The sequence below is a fragment of the Mandrillus leucophaeus genome, unplaced genomic scaffold (assembly GCF_000951045.1).
Source record: "Mandrillus leucophaeus isolate KB7577 unplaced genomic scaffold, Mleu.le_1.0 Scaffold455, whole genome shotgun sequence".
NCBI lineage: Eukaryota > Metazoa > Chordata > Mammalia > Primates > Cercopithecidae > Mandrillus > Mandrillus leucophaeus.
Window position 1 is genome coordinate 1,545,491 of NW_012104865.1, and position 24,836 is coordinate 1,570,326.

Here is a 24,836-nt window from a genome sequence, read left to right on the forward strand (position 1 = left end):
CATGGAACCATTGAATTGCAGAATCGAATTTGAACCCCAATAACCTGTCCACAGAGTCAGCTCTCTTAACCGCCATGCCATCTCTTAGCCAATTAACATTTCTGAAATTTTTCATCACTGAAGAATAAGGATAATAGTGCCTTCCTTATTTTAAGTGTAAAATAAAATAATGGTCTCCTACTTTTCTTTCTTTTCCTATGGTTCATTTATTTTTAGAAGTGGCATACATTTATTTGACTTCCTGGTTAATATATAAGGTCTTTACCTTCTTATTGTCACACATTTCAATCCTCAGCATTATAAAAGAACAAACGAACTGTGGCTTTTCTTTTCTTGTTATTCCCTAGTAATATCAGGTTGTACATCTTGGCCAGAGAAAAGTTAGCCTAGTTTAAATGAATGAGATAGAGAAGTTGAATTTGTTGCCATTCATTTCATTTCAATTGATTTTGTAATAACCATACAAAATAATTCTCTGGTTGAAAAATTTACCTTCAGAGCTACTGATTTACTATGGCACATAACAAGTACTTATTGATAAAACCAGAAGAAATAAATATGTGGCTTGATAAGAATGAAGAATAAAATATAAGTCAAATAAGGTGACAATATAAAATACTTAGTATTGCAGCACAGAAAATAAATCTTCCTTACACAATACTAGCAGGAAATGTGCACAGAATTCACACTGTTGTTAATTGTAAAATGTATATTGTTCCACTAAAATTCAGCATTCAAGAGAGTAAATAGGATGTAACCTCCTCAAATTTCAACCAAACAATGGGCTAATTATTCAGGAATCCACACTTGATTAAGTCTGTGAAAACTAAAACTACATATTTGAGAAGCTAGTTGAAATTCTGGTCAGCAAATGCGAATACAGTATGGTGCCAACTCAATTATTTTTTTTTTAACATCTGCAAGCTGAACATGTATATCTTAGTTAACATAATTATTCTAAACAGAAATATGTTACAAATTCCAATCAGCTGCTTCAGAAGATTGATTACCTAACTATACATATTTAGCTTCATAAAATTAAGTTTCAAATTCAACATTAAATTTGAGTTGTTTTGAAAGCACGGCATACTGTGATTTTGCGTATGTGCAAGTGCAAATGTGTGTGTGCCTGTGTATCCTATTACTGCATATTTTCACATTTGGTGAAAATGTATGAAAATCTATGACACATTTAAGTAGAGTTTTATTCAGATTCCAGTAACACACGCTAGGCTGTTTAGATTTCAAATAATTTCATTACATTGAAACCAAAATTCGTTAATATTGAAACCTTTCATCTTCAAGCTTCTCTGAAATATAGGGCATAGTCTCAGGAAAGCAATTTATTTGTGAATTGAATTTGGATTTACATAATCTCCTTCCTTACTGTGTTTTGAATTGAATTATTTCCAAAACCATTAAAAAGGTATAAATACCCCCCGACACACACACACACATACACACAAATATGATTGAATCATACAATTATTTATGCTGTTATTGAAAATGAGAGGGGCTTATATTACTCCCCATTAAATAATTTCACTTTTGCAAGACACCATAGTCTGTACATGCCAGTCACTTCCTAATAGTAATTGGATAGTAATTGGGGACCTACTGGAAAATATTGTAATTTTTCAGGTTATATGACTACCATTTAGATTAGATTGCTCTAGTGTTTCATCTAATTTTATACCGTCTTTTACTCAGTTTGGAAGTTTATAGTTTGTATGCTTCTGAAGGTACACATATTCTCTCAGACTGTTGTAGGAGATAAGTAGATAATAATATTAGTAAGTACAAAGAATATTTCAGTCACTCAGGGGCATGCAGCAAATAAGTGGGGAAGATGGAACTTAAACTCTATCTTCTGATTCCTAAGTCAGTATTCTTTTTTCTTCACATCTTCTTATGTCATCTTCACTATGTTGTACTATCTTCCCTGATATTATATTATTCAAAGCTCTCTTTTAGTAATTGTACTAGGGAAATGATGTTGAGGTCCTAAAATGTTTAAGTCCGAGGAGCACGTGCAAGATAATAAGAAACTGAATTTTAGAATGAAGGCCATTATATCAGTTTCTTATAGTCCATTAATAAAAATGCATCATTCATTCATTGTTTTTCAATATTTCATTCAATAAGGAATGTGGGGAATTAAGTTTTATTTCTTGAAATTATTTTCCTCAGAAAAATTAAAAGTCATTAGAAAACAGAAGACCGAATTTACATGATGACATGAAAACTCTGCTTTAAAACTCAATGTCGAGAACATTTGTTATTTTCAAAAAGAGTTTACAACATTCATTTGGCCAACATCATTGACTAGTACTCTAACCACAACCTGCCTTGCATTTTTAAGAACACCTTACTAGAGCTTTCCTTAATTCCTCAGTATTGTAAAATATCCTAACTGAAGCAAATACTGCATCACTAAATAATTTAGTTAATGGCAACTGAAACTTAACATTATATTAAAAATAATATAAACCTTACTAGTTAATAAAGTAATATTATAAAGTAAATGAATTTATATTGGCATACAAAATATTTATATAGCCAACTAGTAATACTTTTCATAGTTTCCTGGATAACTGTATCTCATTGTAGTCATTTTATTGATAGAAAATAACACTGCTTTAAATTTAAAAGCAATACCTTCTTCTCAGTCCAAAGTGTTTTAATAGCTCACCATGTTGCAAATGCAGTAGTCTACACCAATCTAAATATTATGCATATTTTATTTTACTTTTTTACTTTGAAGCCAAATTTGTGCTAGGAATAGATAAATACTCTAATTTTAGTTCAAAGAGAAGGATTTAAAATTTGAAGCCATTAACTGAGTAATTCAGGTTTTTAAAACTTTAGAAATCAACCAGTAGTACAGGAAACAATGGGAACAACACACATTCAACCAAAACCAAGGATTACTCTTGGCTCTCTATTTGCAAAAGCTCTGCAGGAAGAACAGCATTTAACCCTTTTCGGATATGTGCAGTTCTATTCGTTGATGAATAAGTTTGTCTCTTGAACATAACACAGGTGGAGCATTAAGAAAGGTACAGGCAATTCAGACAGGCAGCACAATCGGTAGTACCTGAGTGGTCTGAAAGTATGACTTGAGCCTGGCTGCTTGCCACATTGACCCATTAGGGAATTACTAGAAAACTAGGGGGAAGGCAGTCTAGAATGTTTTTGACATGTATATAATAAAACGGAAGAAATACAAGTGCCTGAAAGCTCACATAATTAATTTAAATATGAACATTTCTCTGAACCAATGATTCCTTTTTACTGTGTGGAAATAAATACACTTCACGATTTTCATTTCAGGTCAGAGGCAGTGCAGCTTGTGTTACAACTCAAAAGAGTAATACTTTGAAAAAAAAAAAAAAGATGGTGCTGAAAATAAACATGTTCAGCAGCCATTGTGATTCAACTTACCCAGATGTGCTTTTCATGAGATGGAGAAGGACGGATGGAAAAGAAAAGCACACAAATGTTAATGGATACAGTTCAATCCAAAGAAAGCCATGGAATAAAACAAGAGCATTATTTCAGATGTGAGAAAGCTCAAATATGAGAAAGACATGGTGCCATTTTGTATTTCATCATGACACACATACTCACTGCGTCCAAAAGCATAGTCAGGCTGAGGGTAGTTCTAATAGTTGACCAATAAGTCTATGTCTTGAGTATGAGCCACTCTGAAACATGCATGACCACATTTTCCCAGCCTCGAGTACATCCCAGGAGGAAATCAAGGAATCTTGGTAAAGGACATTCTTTACCTCAGGCCACTTCCATGTTATTTTACCAGTAGAAACAATAACTTATTAATTGGCACTTGGATTTTTATTTTTAAAAGCCACTGCTAAGGCCCAAGAAGAAAGAACAGCAGACATGTGAAGAGGCAGCAACTTGAAGTGAAGAAAGTCCTTCCTAGTTTGATGAACTGAAAACCTAGATTCTAGTTGTCATGCACAATTTGGTCAAAATTATTAGCAGATAAGTAAATGAATTTATATTGGCATACAAAATATTTATATAGCCAACTAGTAATACTTTTCATAGTTTCCTGGATAACTGTATCTCATTGTAGTCATTTTATTGATAGAAAATAACACTGCTTTAAATTTAAAAGCAATACCTTCTTCTCAGTCCAAAGTGTTTTAATAGCTCACCATGTTGCAAATGCAGTAGTCTACACCAATCTAAATATTATGCATATTTTATTTTACTTTTTTACTTTGAAGCCAAATTTGTGCTAGGAATAGATAAAAACTCTAATTTTAGTTCCAAGAGAAGGATTTAAAATTTGAAGCCATTAACTGAGTAATTCAGGTTTTTAAAACTTTAGAAATCAACCAGTAGTACAGGAAACAATGGGAACAACACACATTCAACCAAAACCAAGGATTACTCTTGGCTCTCTATTTGCAAAAGCTCTGCAGGAAGAACAGCATTTAACCCTTTTCGGATATGTGCAGTTCTATTCGTTGATGAATAAGTTTGTCTCTTGAACATAACACAGGTGGAGCATTAAGAAAGGTACAGGCAATTCAGACAGGCAGCACAATCGGTAGTACCTGAGTGGTCTGAAAGTATGACTTGAGCCTGGCTGCTTGCCACATTGACCCATTAGGGAATTACTAGAAAACTAGGGGGAAGGCAGTCTAGAATGTTTTTGACATGTATATAATAAAACGGAAGAAATACAAGTGCCCGAAAGCTCACATAATTAATTTAAATATGAACATTTCTCTGAACCAATGATTCCTTTTTACTGTGTGGAAATAAATACACTTCACGATTTTCATTTCAGGTCAGAGGCAGTGCAGCTTGTGTTACAACTCAAAAGAGTAATACTTTGAAAAAAAAAAAAAAAGATGGTGCTGAAAATAAACATGTTCAGCAGCCATTGTGATTCAACTTACCCAGATGTGCTTTTCATGAGATGGAGAAGGACGGATGGAAAAGAAAAGCACACAAATGTTAATGGATACAGTTCAATCCAAAGAAAGCCATGGAATAAAACAAGAGCATTATTTCAGATGTGAGAAAGCTCAAATATGAGAAAGACATGGTGCCATTTTGTATTTCATCATGACACACATACTCACTGCGTCCAAAAGCATAGTCAGGCTGAGGGTAGTTCTAATAGTTGACCAATAAGTCTATGTCTTGAGTATGAGCCACTCTGAAACATGCATGACCACATTTTCCCAGCCTCGAGTACATCCCAGGAGGAAATCAAGGAATCTTGGTAAAGGACATTCTTTACCTCAGGCCACTTCCATGTTATTTTACCAGTAGAAACAATAACTTATTAATTGGCACTTGGATTTTTATTTTTAAAAGCCACTGCTAAGGCCCAAGAAGAAAGAACAGCAGACATGTGAAGAGGCAGCAACTTGAAGTGAAGAAAGTCCTTCCTAGTTTGATGAACTGAAAACCTAGATTCTAGTTGTCATGCACAATTTGGTCAAAATTATTAGCAGATTCTGGTCTTCAATTTCCTCATCATAATTCCTAGCAATAGTAATGCGTAAAGTCCATTCCAGATCCACAATTTATTTTTCCAATCAATGCTGTAATAATAATTACTATTTTGGTAAATATGTATGGCTAGTAATCAGAACATGAGAAAGTGTAAAAGTGTTCTATTCCTCTTCTTCCGTGGCCACATTACTTCCTCCTCTATTTTACTGGCAAAATAAACATCAAGTTTGTGCCTATTGTGGCTTTTTCAGTAGTAGAAATATTTAATTATTTGAATAGGTGTTTATAAATGTTTTTTGGGAAAAGTCCATAAATTATATTGGTTCACCAATATTACCAGAAATCATCACTAAAACAACATTGATAGATATATTGCTTTTGAAGAACCCTTGCTCCCTGGATGTAGCAGAGGCATTGAGAAAATATGGAAGTTAAACAATTCAACAGAAATCCATGAGAATATTGTTTTAAAAATATATTACAAGCATAATAGCCTAATTATTAAAAAATAAAATTGTTACTACAACTCATAAAATATGTTCAATATAACAAAATAGAAAGCAGAAATTCCTATGTCAGAAATTAGGCAGGTTAGAGCATCTCCTTTTTTATTGAACAATTATTATAAAGAAAAGATTGATGTGCAATGGAACACCCTGCACGTGCCTCCTCTCAAGGCATTCATTCAGAGAAACCACGTACTTTTTATTAAATTGGCACTTTGAAAAAAAATGCATATTTTTGGCCTTAACTCCACAGCATCTGTGGCAAGCTCCTTAAATTTTCACATGAACAAAAACATAAATGTTCAGAAACACTGGCATTACACTGTCCCAAGAAATTTATCGTATTTTTCACATCATACACCCCACAGAAATGAAATTAAAACCAAAAGGATATAGTTTTTAGATGTTTAAAATGGTTTTCTTGTCAACATACCTGTGAATTCTATGATGGGTTCAGAAAAAATAGGCAATTTCTCAGCTTTCCAAGAAAATTGCCAAAAGCATTTGGAACTAGTTATCACCATGGACAACATAATCTTTCTGAGCCTACTAGCTATCTAGGAATCACTTTCCTATAAAACAAGCTGATTAAATTTGCAGGCAGTAAAACAGTAATATTTATCAGATGGTCCTTCATCATTTTTTAAAATAAAAAACTTAATCAGTATAAATACCTTAAAATATAAAATATAAGAGAAAATACGAAAATAAACAACATAAATTTAAACACAAGTTTAAAAATTTAACTGCTCAAAAAGCATTGCAAAAATTTCTATTATTTTGTTATGAATTTATTTATTTTTTTATGAATTTATATAAATTATCTGATTTCTCATAGTTTTTATGAACTTTCTTCTCTTCGTAGTAAATAAAGTTAAGAACAATTTCAAGCAGCTATATCACTTTAGAATGTTAAGAATTTCACCTTATGACTTTCAAACAAATGTGTTCTGCAAAAGACAAAAATCTATAGTTATAAATGACCCATATTTTGTGCTAATATATTATAAACTTCATATAGGAGGTAATACACATTTGCAGAGAAGTTTTTTTCTGATTAATTTTTCTTATTGTAAATATTGATGCATTCTTTCCTACAGATATTTATTTACAGTAGCATATGGCCTCATTATTTTTCTCTCCATTTCAGAAGTGTCAAGACTATGTTAATAGTGAGAGAGATTCTGTCAAGAATAAATATTCTTCAGTTAAAGACCATTGTGAGTAATAGGCAAGTAAGTTTTAATTAACATGAAAAAAATAGGTTATGTTACCATCTAATGAATGAGATCAGATGCAATTATTGACATTATGTTTTCCTTGGCAACATCAGCATATATCCAGTCAGGAGAAGAAGAAATTACCAGCAAACATATGTCTTATATTTCAAAATGAGGGCCTTCAACTTTTCAGTTTCCTCACCTTGATCTTCCAGATCTCCTACAATTGAATGGACCTTCTCCTGTTATAAACTAGTCAATTCTGGATTGAAAACTTCAAATAAGAAACAATTCATTAAAAGAGTTTTACGTTTGGAATATAATTGACTCTTCCTTTGTAAGGTTCAAGTTGGTGATTCAGAAATATTTTTAAATCAGTTATTAACACCAAATTGAGTAGTTAATGGCTGGTAACTGAAATGGAAAAGTAAAATGAATAAATATTTTTTAATAGGTGAAAGTTGAGAATGTTTAAATGCTGGTGGGGAAAAAAAAACAGGAGCAGAAGTTGAAAGCAAGGGGGAATTCAGCACAAAATGACTAAGAAAATGGAAAGGGGTGATCTGAGTAAGAAGAGAATAGCCTAGTTTTCTATAATAAGACACATGGGGCAAGTGTTAGTATATATTTGGCATCAAGCAATTCAGGGCACTTGGATGGTTTCTCTCTCTCTGTCTCTCTGTCTCCTTAAGCTAGAATGTAAACTCATCAGCAGAAGATACAAGTTTGAGGAGAGTGGAGGTCTCTAACAAGAGTTGCAGAGAGTAGAACAACATTAATGAAATAAAACTCTTGGGATTACTAGGCAGTGCTGAATTTCACGATAAAACTATTTCTAATTTCCCTGCTGTAATTTTCTCCAACAGCACAGATGTGCCAAAATGTACACATGGAGAAAAAAAATCTCGTTGTTGGGTGTGGTTGTCATATGTAGATGAGACCAAATGAAAGCGGAGTGAAGAAATTTAACAAATTTTGAGGGTGCTGAAATTACGGACATGATCTAAGCTAAACAAGGAGAGAGGGGAAAACAGAAAGGGGATAGTGCACTGGTAAAGGATAGAGGTTAAATATAGATGATAGAAGAAAAAGTTCATAAAGCAAGATCAAAGGTGGGAAGACTGTGATGAGCAAGAAATGAGATGCTTGAATTGGTAAGTTTGAAAGAAGCATGATTTGTGGTGATGACAAGATTCAGAATAGTACCATGAAGAGTGTCTGACTTGGGGTAGTGAACAACACTGGAAGCAATAAAGTTATAAAACCAAAAGGTTAGCTTGTGAATGGGTGATCTATGTGGATATCAGAGCATATCAGGGTGATGTCAAGAACTGCTTAAAATTCCTGCTTAAAGACAGATGATGGGACTTTACAGACAAATATTTAAGCATGTTTCTAGTGATTCTTCTAAATGAAAGAAATGGTTCAGAAGTTGAAGTGTGGTTCACCATCACATTAAAAATAACTTTTCTTTAAGTTAATATTGACTTCAAATAACTAAAGCATTTGAGACTACTTAAAGGAGTTTAAGAAATCTTTATCGCTCTAAGAATTTTGTTATTCATCTGCCTAGCAAACCCAATACAGTTAAGCCTCAAATTAAAATTTCAATTATGGAGAATCTGAACTAAAGATATTTAATTTCATGCTTGTGTATGTGTGTACAAAAATATACTTAATACACACACATACTTCATATATATATGAAGTCTTTTTGTATTGAACTTTTTATCTGTAAAATCCCGGCAAGAGAGAGATTATACATAATTACTGCCCTTCTTAGAAGTGTAGAGACAAGAGACACTCGGTTCATGAATGGCTCATTTGAAGTAACTATGGGAAGAAACTAAATTTCCAAAGATCTTATAAAAAATACTATACAAAGTTTATATAGGATTTTATATTAGCAGGAACAAATGTGGAAAATTCTAGATTAAGATGTCAGCATTATATTTAAATGTACTTTAATTTGATTGTTTTCATTTAAAAAGCCATAATCTTGCTATTAGACTCTCTCTTGTAAGTTTTACTTGAATGAATAATTCAGATTGATTCAAGCACACATTTAAATTCTTTACATGGCTTATTTATTAGGGAACATTAGTATGATTATATGTTATATCAAACACTGGAATATTATGTGTGGTGAATTATATCAGAAAAAATCAATTTTATAAAGCATCTACATCTTCTGTTTTGAAATCCTCCCCACCCCCACTCTTTAAAAGCATGTTTGGTTTGAATACATTTGTTGCTCATTTTGAAGGATAGGGTAGGGGCAGATAAGAAACTAATTATTCTCTAGAGGAAAAAAAATGTGCTACCCTTTCCAGAGTACAAAGAAACTGGGGAATTCTTCATTCACTCCCTATTTGGACCATTAAAAGTTATATAGGATATTCTAGGTGCAGTTGAGATTGGACTACATATTCTTTAAATCAAAGCCCTATTCTTAGATACTAAATAATTCCAAGGAAAACTGGGCTCTGGAGATCTACATTTTTGTATAACACAGTGCCTGGAAAGCTATATTTCTTGATGCATAGAAGAAAATAGCAGTTTTTACATTAAAAGCTTTGTGAAAAATATTAGAGATAGTGGATGTAAAATGCATAGAACAGTGCATTGCCTAGCACATTATAACTAATCAATGTGATTATTATGTAGATATTACATATAAAATAGATAACATCATTAGCATGCAAAAGATGAGGAAAACATGAAACAGAATATATGTACAGAAGGAGATAAAAGTAATCAGGAACAAAAAAAAAAAATAGATACTAGGCATATCAAGACCATGAAGTGCAAGATGGGAAGATGGGAAACAGAGAGATAAAGCTGGTGAGGTACACAGGGAGCAGATAATGTAGGGATTTATGGACTACATAAAGCCATTTGAAATTAATTCTAGGGCTGTGAGGGAGTGATTGAGGGGTTTTAGGCAGCTAAAAAATAAGATTTAGATAGGTCTCTTTAGCTGAAGCATGAATAATGGATTACAGGAAGGCAAGACTAGACTAGAAGTAGAAAGACTATTGTAGTATGATGGCTTGAGCTGGAGAGAAGAAAATCAACAGATTTGAGAGGTTTATAAAAATGCAATTAACTAGATTTGGTAATAGTACATGGACGTGTGCAGAGGAAGAATTAGGACAAGGAAGAACAGGAGCAAAGAGGAAGCCCAGGTTTCAGGTTTGGTCATCCGGGTAGAAATCACTGCCCTAACTCCTATTATATTTTTTCAGGTTTTCTTCTTTATCCTAGAGTTCTTTCTTTGTCCAGCTTCTGTATATGCATTCAACTATTTGGGAAATGCATTTTAAATACTTATAATATGCCAGCGTCTATATGTTAAAAATTCAAAGATCCTCCTCTGTTCAGTTCTCCTCTGAATTTTATAGGGGATCACAGAATCTCAGGGCAGGGACAATTTAAAAAGCATGTAGTACAAATTCTCAGCCAAAAGGTGAATCCTCCATAATCCTATTATGTACATATGCCTGTCAGGTCTATATTAGACATAATTACAGTGAACAACTCCCTTTCCAGGTGGTCAATTTTTTCTTCCTACCTTTGTGATTGTTAATAATTCTCTTACAGTCAGCTCAATTTATCTGTAGTAACCCCTGACTTCTGGCCCAAGGTCTTATCACAAGGCCATAAAGAACACGTTTGGTTGTTCATTCTCTTGGCAGCGTCTATATCTTTGTTCTGTATACACCACATATTCCTATTTCTACCAGTCTTTGAAGACATGGCTTTGTGTCATCTCACTAGGATGGTCATGTTCCTCTGAACATATGCTGGTTTTAATACATCTACTTTAAGTATATTTTCCAGAAATGAACACAATACCCAGCTATAATCTGGCAAATGCATAGAATTTTGACCCTGTTACTGCTTTTATGGATATTGAAAAACATTAAATTATTTGTCAGGCATTGCTCATTTGCCTACCTTGTAGAAACTTTTTTCGTAGGAGCCACAGGTAAATTATATGTGTTCCCCTATAGAAGAAATTAGTAAGTATAGTCCTGAAGTTGGCTGCAGGAGTATAGAAATTCCCATTAAAAATTTCATCTTGTCAGATTTGGATGTCTCTGTAAAAATCATCCTTAAGCATATTCTTTATCTAAAAACTGAGCTATGCCTTCTAGCTTTGCACTTTGCCAAATCTGATGTTCTTACTTAAATCATGTGTGAAAGTGCTGGGTTATGCCACCTTCTTTTTCACTTAGTCCTTATCAATTCATTTGTGAAGCCCCTTTGGTTATTTGTCTTTAGCTGGGAGAATGTCTTGTAAATAAGAATATTAGGGTGCCTTTGGGTTTCTGACACTTTTCTCATTCTCTACAAAGACTTTAAAAAGTGATCATGAGCCCTGAAATACTTAAATGCAATAATTAGTTTTCATGTCCATCTCTCTACAAGTTCTTTGAAGAACAGAACTAGGTAATTCAAATATCAGTAATTTAAAACATTTCTTGGTACATACTGAGGAAAATAATGAAAAATTATCATTTTCATGTTCTACTAATATTAATCCAGGATTTATATCAGTTAAGATAAATGATATGAATTTATTTAGAAAACGACATTATCTTCTACTGTATGTAACTATCTTGATTTTAATTTTCGTTTACTAATTTTTAGTTTACTCTTTCCAGATCAAAAATGTTTCTCCCGGCAGAAATGATGGAGACAGCAGGGGGCTTCTGCTCTACTCTTTGTGATATATTCACATTGCACTGCTAGCTCAAAACAGCAACTCTATTCCTTTTGTGCTGTTTTCCTTCCTCTAAATAGATCAATATATCTAAATATATCTAAAAGAGAGCACTTTGGTTTCCCTTAGCTTTCTTTTTACTAACAAATTTCAGTGCATTTTGACCCTTATGCTTTGGATATTATTATTACTTACGTTCAGGGAATTCTTATAATTGTCCTTGGTTGGAGCTAGGCAGGGCTATGCATGATCACATGGCAAAGCCAACAGCAGCTCTATTTTAGTGAAAACAGAGGAGACAGGCTTCTGGAGTTCCAAGTAGGAAACTGGGACACATTTTCTCAGAGAAATTTTGAAAGCATTGGGTTTAGGTTCTAAAATGTTGTATATTATTATATTCGTTGAATTAGTTGCCCAGGAATTTTCCCACAGTAATTGTGTCTGTACTAAATAAACCCCCGACTAAAATAAACAAACGGATCCAAGCACAAATACCTGTTCCAAACTAGGCCTTAAAAGGATTTCATCTAAGGACTTTATTTTTGGAATGGGATGAAGGAGAATATATGTGTTTGTGACAAGGCTGGAAAAATCTCTCATGATATCTTATTGTCAAAGTTTTGGGAATATCTTGACTCTATTGCCTCTGGAATCTGTTGTTTCTGTAATCTGTGAGATCATCTAATATCATGCAGGTGAATCCTTCTTTTTGCTTTATCTACCCAGAGACAGTTCCTACTGCATGCCTACAAAACAAATTTTTGTGGGGAAAGCACAGACTTTTACTTTCTGTGTATATAGAATACTTAGATGGGAGTATGTACTCAGAGCTTCTAACACATCTTACAAATTAAGTTCTGGATTTAATCTGGCATATAGGCACTTAACAAAGATGTATTAAATGAAAGAATGTTGTGAGTTTCTGTGATACCTTTACATATAAATATTTTCCATGACATATATTTTGCTTACAGATATGTACACTCTGAACCTGCCAAACGCCAAAGATTAAAAGTGCAGTCTCAAAACACATTAACGATTACACACTGACGAGACCCTCAGGATTGTGATGGGAATAAATTAAGTAAATCTATAGAGCTTCACTTTTATGTCTTTGATATTCTAACATAAAGATTTATTGGTAGTGATTAAGTGTGACTGCTTTGCTCCAAGGATAAACTGCTTCTCGGGAGAGGATGCTGCTGATAGCTGAATCGGGGTGTTAATTTCATTTTAATGACATCAAAAAATTAATTCGCATAGGAAATCTATTTTCCTTTAGCAGTCTTATTCATTCAGAATACATATAAAAGTCTAACATATAATAATATACTATCTATATTGTAACTAAAGATTGAAAACGATGTTAGTCAGTATATTAACATTCGTATGATATCTTTCAACTTGTTACAAAAATAGAGAAAATTTCAGCATGGATATATCCTGTACCAAAAAAATTATATAATGTTAAGAGGCAAGAGAAAACATTAGCAGATAAAGAATTAAGCTAAATATTTCACCATGTATATTGCTGGAGATAAATAACTATTCAGTGGATATTCTGTCAATTTTAATATGTTCACTGCCTGTTCAGAACTGTCTTGAGAATTAGAGAGGTGAATTACTATTGAAACAGACATCCTCATCTTTAATCCCAGCAGTCTGTGTAAGACTAAGCTTCTTGGAATCAAAGTTGAGTGTAGAAATGTGAATCCTCTAGAGTAACAGATGTCAAATAGTTCAGCCTAACAAGTCTTCAGTTTGCTAAGTATAAAGTAGAAAAATGAAACACAACATTTGAATAGACACATACTTATGGCATTTCTGAATACCAAAGATAAAGCAAAAGTAAATTTAAAAAACTGTCAGAGAGAGAGGAAAAAGAAATCCTACATGCTATATACAAAAGAATGGCAATCAATTGATCATTAGCCATAACTAGAAGCAAGAAGAGCCATAACTTCAAAGTTCTGAGGACAAATTATTTTTAACCAATAGTTCTACATTTTGGGAAATTATCAACTGATGTTAGGTGTAAAATATATTTTCAGGTCTCTAATGACTCAAGGAATTTGCCACTTGCCCTATCATCACATTTCTAGAGATGCTGACATGTGAAACTGGAAACTAAATATATTCCAGGGGAGAAAAGTAAGAAATATAATGAGATATATAATAAAAATATAATTAACACTGATGATTCAAAACTTGCTTAAGCAAGAATGTTGATGACATTAAATTTTATGAATTCCCTTGTAAGCTCTTAGTTCTTGATTCTAAAGTAACAGATTTATGAAATTATAATAACATAAATGTTATTTTTAATATTATGTGGTGCTTATACCTGTGCAACTTGAAAGTCTGTGATTAACCAGGTCTTTCTGTGTTAGGTGGATTTAACTATTTGGGGTTTCCAGTTATGCTTTTTTTTTTCCCCACTATTTACCTAAGCCAGCCCTTTATTGGAAATACGGCTGACAGTTTGACTTTTAATTGACAGTTTTGTCAGTCAACAAATAAATTCTGAACTTAGGCAAAGAAGAGAGTTTCTATTTATTGTGCCCTAAAATACCCAAATATAGTCTCTAAGTACAATTTGTTGAGTTGGACCTCATTCAGAAACACAGGTTTTTTTGGGGGGCTGGCACATGTAGGTTTTAAGTCTTAAGGGACCATCTATCATTCCATACAGTGTGATTGTAGCTCACTGTAACCTCGAATTCATGGGCTCAAGCAATCCTCCTGTCTCAGCCTTAGGACATGCACATGCCATCATGCCTGTCTCACGTATTTTTATTTTTTTGTAGAAATGGGGTCTCACCCTGTTGCCCAGGCTGAGTCTCAAACACCTAGGCTTGAGCAATTCTCCCACCTCAGCCTCCCAAAGTGCTGGGATTACAGGCATGAGTCACCATTACTGGCCTGTGTGGTTGGCTTTAATCAGCCTTCCTGAACAAGAAGCTTTTAGGTTAAAACATAGGCTGGAGAGCTAAGAATGGGAAATACGTTCTTAAATATGAGGTGAAAGCTATAAAAGAAAAGGAGTGACATTTTCAGGTCTGGTTGTTCTAAATGTAACAGTAAAAGAGAAGATGTTTTCGTTAAATAAAAAAGGAGCCTGGAGTTCAAAGAAATCCAACAGAGAGTGATGGATAAGATCTCAGAGAGTCATGGCATCCCCACAGGAAGTCCACATTGAATAAACTATGAAGAATTATAATGTTAATACTGAGACTATATATTGAGAATAAGTGACTCACCCTTAAATGTCAGGAGCCTACAGAGAAACTGCTCAGTTTTTAAAGGGGAAAAACCAAGAAAATGACTGTGAAGCATTCAAAGAATTACTAGCTGAGTTTTAGTTTGACACAATTATTATAGGTTAACTATACTCTACATAAACCTGCTGGAGAAATTTATGGAATTGATGATTTAAAGAAAAGTACAGCAAAGATGGGGCAAAGTAAAGGCAAACTAGGCAGACCAACAATAGATTGACTTTAGGCCGAAGTTACATGTTACTCTGATGAAACAACAGCCATTGTGTAATAATACTCAGGAAGGTAAAGATGGATAAGACAAGATTTTCATGACTAGTGGGTGGTTTAGTAGATTCAATGTTGTTGATTTCCTATTTCTCATAATAAGACCATAGAGAGAAATATAAGCAAAACTAATGCCTGGACCAGAAAGCAAAGAAAAAGGAGAATTAAAGTAGGAACACAAATCTTGTAAGTTGTTGTAACCTATGTGTGTTAAATTTACTGGATGGTAAGTGTGCCTCAAATTAAACCTTTGTTTAGGACTGCCAAGTTACAAATTTCTGAACTTTGCAAGAATTTGGAATGTCTTAAATGCTGCTCTCTCAAAGTAACTCCCCCATATGGCTTTTTAAAAAATGTACCATAATTAACTCCTCTAGAGATTTCTCCCAATTAAATTTAAAGTTACAGACTGTCAATTCTAAATAGCTGCTATCCTAGCAAATTTGAAAATAAGATATTGTCTAGTTCTGGCTATCCTCACAAAGACTACTGAATCTCTGCTATGAATTATGGGATAGTGAGCATAGCTGTCTTAAGTACTAAGCCCTGGAAATACCATTTTGCTGGTCCAGTGGATAGAATTTAGAAACAACTGATAGGATAACACAGGTTGCAACTGTGTACGTACAATCTATAGTGTTCAGCATTATGAAAAATGTTGCTTCATTTATTGTTTTTATTTATTTATTTTTTAAATGTACTTAAAATTATTTTTCATCTTGATAGAAGACTAGCAGACATGAAATTTGAACACAGAAAAGAGCATAACTCATCAAAGTGCACTGAAAGAGGATATGGTTTCTTTAAAAAGAAAGAAAATTGGAATTGTTTAAATGAAATTTTAAACACTTGGAAAAATTCAAGAATAGGCTGTCAACATTTAATAATATTAATAATTAACAACATAAAATTCAATACAAATAAAGTTTGAAACCACGTAATTTAAAAGTAAATTGTCTATGTCTAATAAAACTCATTATGTGAAGACAATTTACTCTCTGGTAATCCAGAAATCAAGCCACAGTGCCATGAAAGTTCCGAATAGGTGTTAACAATTATCCATATAAGTCTTTGAACACTGGTTGCATATCTATGCTCATACGGTTATTGCTATGGAATAATCAATAATAAGGGAAATACTTTTGTGCTTTCATTAATTATCTCTGACTTGCCTTGTTAAATCCATTTGAACCTAAATACCATTAATCCATGGGGAACAACTGTACTAAGAAATGTTAGCCATTTTTGCCTTATAGAATGTTCTTAATATTCTTCTTAATATTAAAACAAGTATTCTACATAATACATTTTACAGTTACATTTTGCCAATACATGTTGCAAAATAAAACCCAAAGTCAAGCATGGTAAGATATTTAAGGGAAGAACTAGTATTTGTTTCTGACTGTGAGGGTACTTAGTAGTTGAGAAATGAGTCTATAAAATTATTATCAAATCAACCCAACAGTGTATAAGGTTAATAATAGCTAAACTTTAAATATGTTATTTTAAATTGAAATGTTTATCTTTAGTAGCTATTTAAAAAAATATTCCAGTTGGTTCCATCAACAACTAATAAAGTATGCAGTGCACTGCCTCGGTATCAGACTTATATGCAATTGTGAAAGCTGTTCAGATTGCCATTCTTAAGTTAAGTATTTCTCTGGGAGAAATGAGAATTAACTTTTAAGGGAAATAAACTGTTTCCATTAGTCAGGCTGGGTTTTGATCATTTATATATTTTTAGACTTGAAATCAACTGCCAACATTTTAAAAAAATTAACAGAGGAAAGTATTTTTTAGAAGAATGTTTTTCTCAATAAATAGTTATGAAATAGAGTATATCACTAATTGGTAGGACTAAACAAAATTAAGATATTTGAAACAGATTATGATAATATTTAAATATATTTTTGAGTGATCAGTAACTAAAGAATAAATATACATTATTGATTATGGCTGAGCATTTGATTGTATTGTAGAAATAATGATGTTCTCAAGGTCATTTTTTCTGGACAATGTTCCTACTGAACTGGGATATATGTACATAATTTTTAGTAACTAACAAACTAATAAACAATTAGGTTAGTGAGTTGTTCGGCAACTTGTAAGCATATAGTTCCCCATTATTAGTAAACATTTACAAAGCAAGTGAGAAAGCAAAATATGAAGTCAATTGATTAGCCCGTATAGTATAGTCCTAAGAGCCTATCTGTTACAAAATGATTATGAAAGCAGTGAATATTCTTTCATAGGAAAGAAGGAAAATGTGAAAACTAAAAACACAATGTAAGAAATATTTGAGAAGAAGGAAAAGTAATAATTAACCAATAGATTCTGGAATAAAGAGAAATTGATTTACATTTAAAGAACATGTCCTAAAGGTGCCATTTTGTCAATGAAAATGTTACTATGTATTTTTAAAATGTTATTTCGGGACCTACTTGCTTTCCAACAGCTGCTGCAACTCAAAATTTGCCAATGTTGCAAGTCATTTAAATGTTCCATATTATATATGAATGAAAAGATACACTATCAATTTCCTGACAGATGCAAAACAATCTGCTCTGAGTCTAAAATAAGTTTATATTCAATCAGTCAGAGAAATGTTTCTCCTTTACTCCATTTCAAAGAGTAGATACCTATAATTGCCACAAGAGAAAACAAAGGTAGATGGTATAATTTCATTTTATCATACCAATCAGGTATTAATTTTTACCATCAATAGGGTTTTGCATTACTTTTAAGGATTTTGAAACATATCCATGGATGGTTACGTTGAAGAAACTGCTTATTTTCACCACAGGCCAAATACTGTTATGCTCTTTTAAACAGTAGCTCACAACCAGGAAACATAAGCCCTGAGGGTTTTAGGTAATATCTGGAAAATACTGGCTTCAATACAGTTCTTTTGTTTCCAACCACTCTCTTTTTAATTCCCTATAAATAACAATAAAGAATTGCTAAAAGTTAGAAAAAGGGGGGGAAAATCCCCAAACCTACTTTTTCTTCAGTCTTCGATCCTTCTCAGCTTGAGTTCCGAGTTTGCCTAACCCCAGGGACTCCTGAGCTGCAGCTTCAGTCTCCATAAAGCCTCCTGTGAAGAGAAGTAACTAAGTATTCAGATTATGTTGCATAGGTTGTGTCAATTCTGAAGTCAGGTTGTTAAACGTTTAGTTGAGCAACTGTTTAGTATCACATTTTAAAATGCTCCTTATATTACTAACCTAACATGCATAAAATGGCTTGGGTACATACATAAACATACACTCAGAAAATGAAAACAAACAGTACCTACGGGGATACAATTTGTTGCACCCAGTGGCAACATAATGAATGTGGCCTGTACACTGACAGACACTTGAATATACTGTCCCCAAGTCTTAAGGTCTGTTTTTATACTTTTCCTATGGAAAATAAGTGCAAATATCTACACAGTGTGTGATACTTGTTTATTTTTTCAACACGTGAAGTATTTGCAATATTTCACATATAATGGGGTAAATGATAGTCATTGGGTAGGAACTCAAGTATATGTTTTCCGCTACAAGTTGACACAATGGAGAGGCTTTTGCTGACTTTTAAGAGCTCTTCATAGACTGCTCCAGGAAATTTGTTCTGCTCTACTGGCTGACTCCAATATCCTCTTACTTCCATAACTTGATGTGTTCTGGGAAGGTTCTTGTGTTGTTTTTTAAACTTCATAATATTTTTTGAAAAAATTCTAAATTTCTTCAAAAGAGCTTGATAAAAATAGCTATTACCCAGTAGGTCAAAAACTCTCATTTAGTGTCAATATATAATACGTATACCTCATATAACTTTGTAATAAAAAGAGGAAGAAAGAAAAGTATGATGTATTTTAAACACATATCACAGGATTTCTAAATTTACAAAATTAATTCATAAATTATCTATCCTAATTGAAAAATAAGGACTTACTCCCTATGTGCTGAAGTCAAGCTAAATGAAAATGCTCACTATTTTTAAATGGGTTAAGGTATATAATTTTTTTTTATAAAAGAAATTTAAACTCCAGTTAAGGTCAAGACCAGGTAGAAAGATTTAAGCTAATACAAACTCTTACAAAGGCTATGCAAGAAATTTCATCACTATATCAGTAAATAAGACTATCAAAGACAACTTTTGCTCTTCTCTCATTGTAGTGAGCACTTCCTTACTTAACATTTGCAGGACTTGACCAAGATATGGTTTCTCTTTAGCAGAGTAAAATATCTTACCAAGGCGCCAGAAGCAAATTTTGATGTTACTGCTTTTAATAACTTATTTTACCAAATAATTTATAGTACTGGATAATATTAACTTTGGAACATTGATATAAATAAATGAATCTCATTCCTGATAACCTTCTTACTGAATGGTATAATTTTTTAAAAGTATCCTTTAATTAAGAACACGTTTATTGCTGTCTAGATCTAATTCAGAGATGTGGAGTTTGAGGGCCAAAATTTGTTTTACTTATTATGCACATGTTTAATGAATATAGGTACTTAAATCTTTTTTTATTACGAAAGATTTCTCTTCTTGGTATGGATTAGGAAAGTTTTCCACTGGTAACTAAAGTAGTCTTGGTAAACACTTTCAAATGGGAAAGTTTCCATTATGTACAGTGAGTGAATATTTTCATTTTATTTGTCTCATCTGTATATTTCCCTTACTGTATATCAATAAATTATTATTCAGAGTCTTCAAACAATAATAAAAACGTTCTCTTGAAATGTAAATGAAAATGAATGAGTCATTTAAAAGTTATAACATTCTTGAATGGTCCATATGGGGACATAGAGATTGATGAGGCAGACATTTTCAATAAACAGTGAAACATTTTCAGCCACCAGGTGGTTGGATGAATCAGGCTTTTATTCCTCTGAGAAATACAAGAACATTTAAATTATGATTTAAATTTATTCATACACCCAAAATTTTAATAGAAAAAAATCACATTTTTAAATAATAAAACTTGAAATAAAAGCAAAGAAAAATGTAGGAATATTTTGTGAGTTAAATCTAGATATTTTATTTTCTCATAAATAAACATAAAAATAAAAAGCATGAAGAACTGAGAAATACTGGGAGTATTTCAAAACCTAGTGTCTTGTTTTCAAAGCATTTGATAGATTACTGGAACTACATCCTGCGCAAAAATGCCAAATACAAATGAGACGTAAGGCCATTGTAAGTAAAGTTATTTTTAAGCATCACATTCAGGACAGTGTACTTAACCAGGAGAAAAGTCCCAGCAAGTGCATATTTTCAGCCCAATTAAAACACTTCTGAAGGAGGACATTTTTTCATAGAATTGACCTAGCTGCCTCACTCGTCTCATGTTTATCTTTCCACATACTTGATCAACTAACCGGTAAGGGTGACCTTAGCAAAACCAGTTTGCTAAATCTTTTACTCTATGGATGATTATCTGAATCCAGTGAGAGTCTGTCTCATTCTTATCCAGGCATCAGTGGGCTCATATGGCTATGTGAACTTCAGAAATATCTATTTATCTATACCAATATTTTATTCACTTACTACAAGTGACTATTAAGCTCTTGAAATATGCCTAATCCAAGTGATATACTGTAAGTGTAAAATACACACCAGGTTTTGAAAACGTAGAAGAAAAAATACATGTAATTAACAAATTTTAAGTGATCATGTGTTGAAATGAGAATATTGTTTCCATATCGGGTTAAATAAAATGTAGGATTAAAATTAATCCCACCTGTCCCTTTTGACTTTTCTTAATGTAGTTACCAGAAAATTTAAAATTACATATGTGGTTCACATTTGTGGCTTATATTATATTAATGTTGGCCAGCACTATATACCAGAGTTTCTACCTGGATACAGCACATCCATAGAAGGAATGTAAATGTTTGTGTATGTTGAAGGAGGGTGCATTTTGGGGGGTACTATGATTGGCACACACTGGACAGGGGATAAGGATTCTAAACCTCCTTCATTAAGAAGAGGATCGGTAGCTTCTTTTTTCTTTTTTTTTCTTTTTGCAGGGTCTCAGTCTGTCCCAGGCTGGGGTGCAAAGGCACCATCAGAGCTCACTGCAGCCTCAAACTCCTGGACTCAACCCATCCTCCTCCCGAGTCCCTGGGACTATAGATGTGTGCTACCATGCCTGGCTAGTTTTTCCACTTTTTGTAGAGATGAGGTCTTGCTATGTTGCCTAGGCACGTCTTGAACTGCTGGCCTCAAGGGATCCTTTGACTTCCCTCCCAAAGCATTGGGATTACAGATGTGAGCCACCATGCCTGGCCTAGCTTGTCATTCTCAAAATGACAAGTGCCTCAGAGGAGAAACAGAGAGAAACTGGTGTGTGGAAGCCAGGGGTTACTCATTCTTCAGAAGGTCTATTAGGAAACTATGTGGAAAGAACACAATGAACTCCACCCCTTTCATGGCCTGAAGTGCTTGGGCTTGAAGGTTTGAGTTCCATGATTCAGTGGACTACTTACATAATAAATTGTTTATCACCTTGTCAGGGTCTGCCTAGTGCTTGCGTGTGAGCAAGGCAGCGTCCTTGCCCTCAGATAAGTTTTCTTGGCTATGACTTAGGCACCTTTACTTCTGTGAGGCCTTTGAGGACTTCGATTTGTTGAGGGCAAGACCACTCCTAGTGTGTGACAGGCACAGTCAAGGATTTTTTTTTTTTTTTTTTTTTTTTTTTTTTGCCAGCCCCTCTTCCTATGTGAACAGTTTTGAAACACTAAAACATCAGTGGGACAACAATCTACTGATTCAATCTCATACAATACCATTCTTGCCAGTGGGAGCGAGGGATCCAATTGCCAGACCACCCTCTTGAAAACAGGGTCAGATCACTAGTTCAGGATGACTCCACAGACGCGAGTCACTAGGCTCCCTAAGGCATCTGGTCGAGTGTATGCATGGGGTAGAGTGTCAATGAAAACCCTGAAGGTGAGAAACAGGGACCTAGGCCCCTGCTGTTTGGCTGGATCAGGCAGCATGTGCAGATGGCACTACTTCCCTGCTGGTCCCAGTGTCTGAACAGTAACTAAAAACATTTCGATGCTTCCAGCGATTAGACCCCAGGTCCAGTTCTTGGCTGGGGGTGCCTTGTCCAGATGGCACTGCCAGCCCCAAACTATCCCAGACATTACAGGGGTTCTTAAAATTTTTCGAGGAAGATGCTACAAAATGTAGGGCTCGTGAAGGCTCAGGGCTGCAGAGCTCAGGAAGGAGACTCACATGCCCAGATCTATAGATGGAACTAGTTGGAGATATCTATTCATTTGGATTGTGAAGGTGTGAAAGTTGTTAGAATCAAAGTGGAGTCACTATTGTTAAGAAAATCCTGGCACATAGAGCCAGCGAAGGCCATAAACAGAGAGTTCTCATGCTCCCGTGCATGATAGCAACAATAACAACCACAACAACAACAACAAAGGACCCTACGAAAGCCACAACCTTGCACAAAGGCCATTGCAATCCTATGCAAAAAATATTTTTATAGGGATATCTATCTGGCAATTGCCTGTCCAACCTCTGACTGGTGGCACCCTTGTTATTAATTTGAGTAGCCAAAGATAATTGTTTCAAAAAATTATACAATCTTAGTTTTTTGCCTTTAAAAATCTTTGTCTTCCTTTCCTTCCCTGAATGTACACAGTTTATAGTTTACTATGACATACATATTCTTATCGCAATGCTCTATTCCTAAATAAACATCTTTTCTTTTAGAGAGCATCTCTATCTGTTATTTAGGCCAACAAAGACAAATATCTCCACATTTCCCAGTCCTTAAATTCCATTCAAAATAACTTATTTCATATTGGCCCTTGAGATACAAGTCCGTAAAAATTGCTTGAAAACCCATATTGCAAAGCATCTGTCCCTCCATTTGTCCAGCAGAGGTCTCTATCATTGTGTGAAAAAGAAAGCTCTAACTCTACTACAATCTGCTGATGATAGCTGGCTTCCTCTTTCTTTCATTAGACCTGTCTTCATCATTAATCAACAGCACGTGGTTTGTATTTAAACACATTTGAATGTATAAATTGTTACTTAATTGTTCAACATCTGTTAGTCTGTTACCTATCTGGAGACTGTATTTAGACACAGTGACTGGCTCATAAAGGGTATGTAATAAATACAATCATAATTGGAGCGAAATACTACTTTATTTAAAGAAAGACCCTTTCACTATGTAGAGCATGAGTCATTTCTAATTGATACTTTGTGGAATTTACATTGTAACTATTGGTTCCTTAACATCAAGCAACAATCTAAATTTTGGCCTAAAAGCCAGCACGGACATCCAAATTTTAGATGTAGAAAAATACAGTCATGTGCCACATAAAGACCTTTCTGTTAATGACGGGCTGCATTTATGACAGTGTTCCCATAAAATTATAAGAGCATATTTTTACTATACCTTTAATGTTTAGGTACACAAATACTTAACCATTGTGTTACGATTGCCTACGGTGTTCAGTACAGTCATATATTGTAGAGTTTTTATAGCAGCAGGCTATACTTATGGTCTAGGTGTGTAGGTGGCTATCCCATACAGCCTGGGTACATAGTAGGTTATATTATTTAGGTTTGTACAACAAAATCTCCTAAGGGATGCATCTTTTAGAATGTTTCCTTATCATGAAACAACGCATGACTGTACTTGTGAAATGATGCTGGTATACTGCTGAAGCCATTTTTGTCACTGTGAAATTACTTTTTTATTAAGCTTATTATAGTAGGTCAATGAGTTCAGACAATTATAATACAAACTGGCAGATAACCATAAAAGAATTGCAATTTAGCAGGCAAAAAAAGCTCTTAGAAATGTGTATATTGCTTTTCATATGCATTTAAAGGAAACTTGCTAAAGTAGCCTTAACCTAATGATATATGCGTTTTTATATATGTAATTGGGAATTCTGCTTATTCAAAGTTGACGTATTTTTCTGTTTTCATTATTTTTTTCACAGTTTTGTTGTTTTGGCTCTATTTGATCACTCCCTTGTCTTGAACATCTCTTTGTCTGAGATTTGTTTCATCTTTTGCAATGCCTGTTAATCGCCTCTTCTTTATCCTAACCATTCACTATTGACATCAGCTAAGTTGGTCATGTGTGTTCTTTTTTCTTCATAGTAATTATTAGTAGAGCTCTCTGAAGACTCGAGAGAGTTGGTGTTTCCCAGGTGGCAAACAAATGAGTATGTTAAGATGGTATGGAGCAGATAATTTCCCCAGAAATAGCAAATGTTTTAATATTTCTGTTTCTTCTCCATATACTATCATCATTTTTTCTCAGCTGACAAACTGCCTCTGGAGAATAGAGCTT

The 24,836-nt window shown here is 33.7% G+C and overlaps 1 protein-coding gene across 4 annotated transcripts in view; it reads right to left on the reverse strand.

Moving 5' to 3' along the window:
* The window catches only part of PPFIA2 (protein tyrosine phosphatase, receptor type, f polypeptide (PTPRF), interacting protein (liprin), alpha 2), a 542,959-nt gene that overhangs the window by 53,736 nt on the left and 464,387 nt on the right, over positions 1–24,836 (reverse strand). For all 4 annotated transcript variants that reach the window (XM_011994387.1, XM_011994389.1, XM_011994390.1 and 1 more), the window contains one exon: positions 18,503–18,596. In XM_011994387.1, coding sequence (XP_011849777.1) covers positions 18,503–18,596 — 94 coding nt within the window. The remainder of the gene's footprint in view (positions 1–18,502; positions 18,597–24,836) is intronic.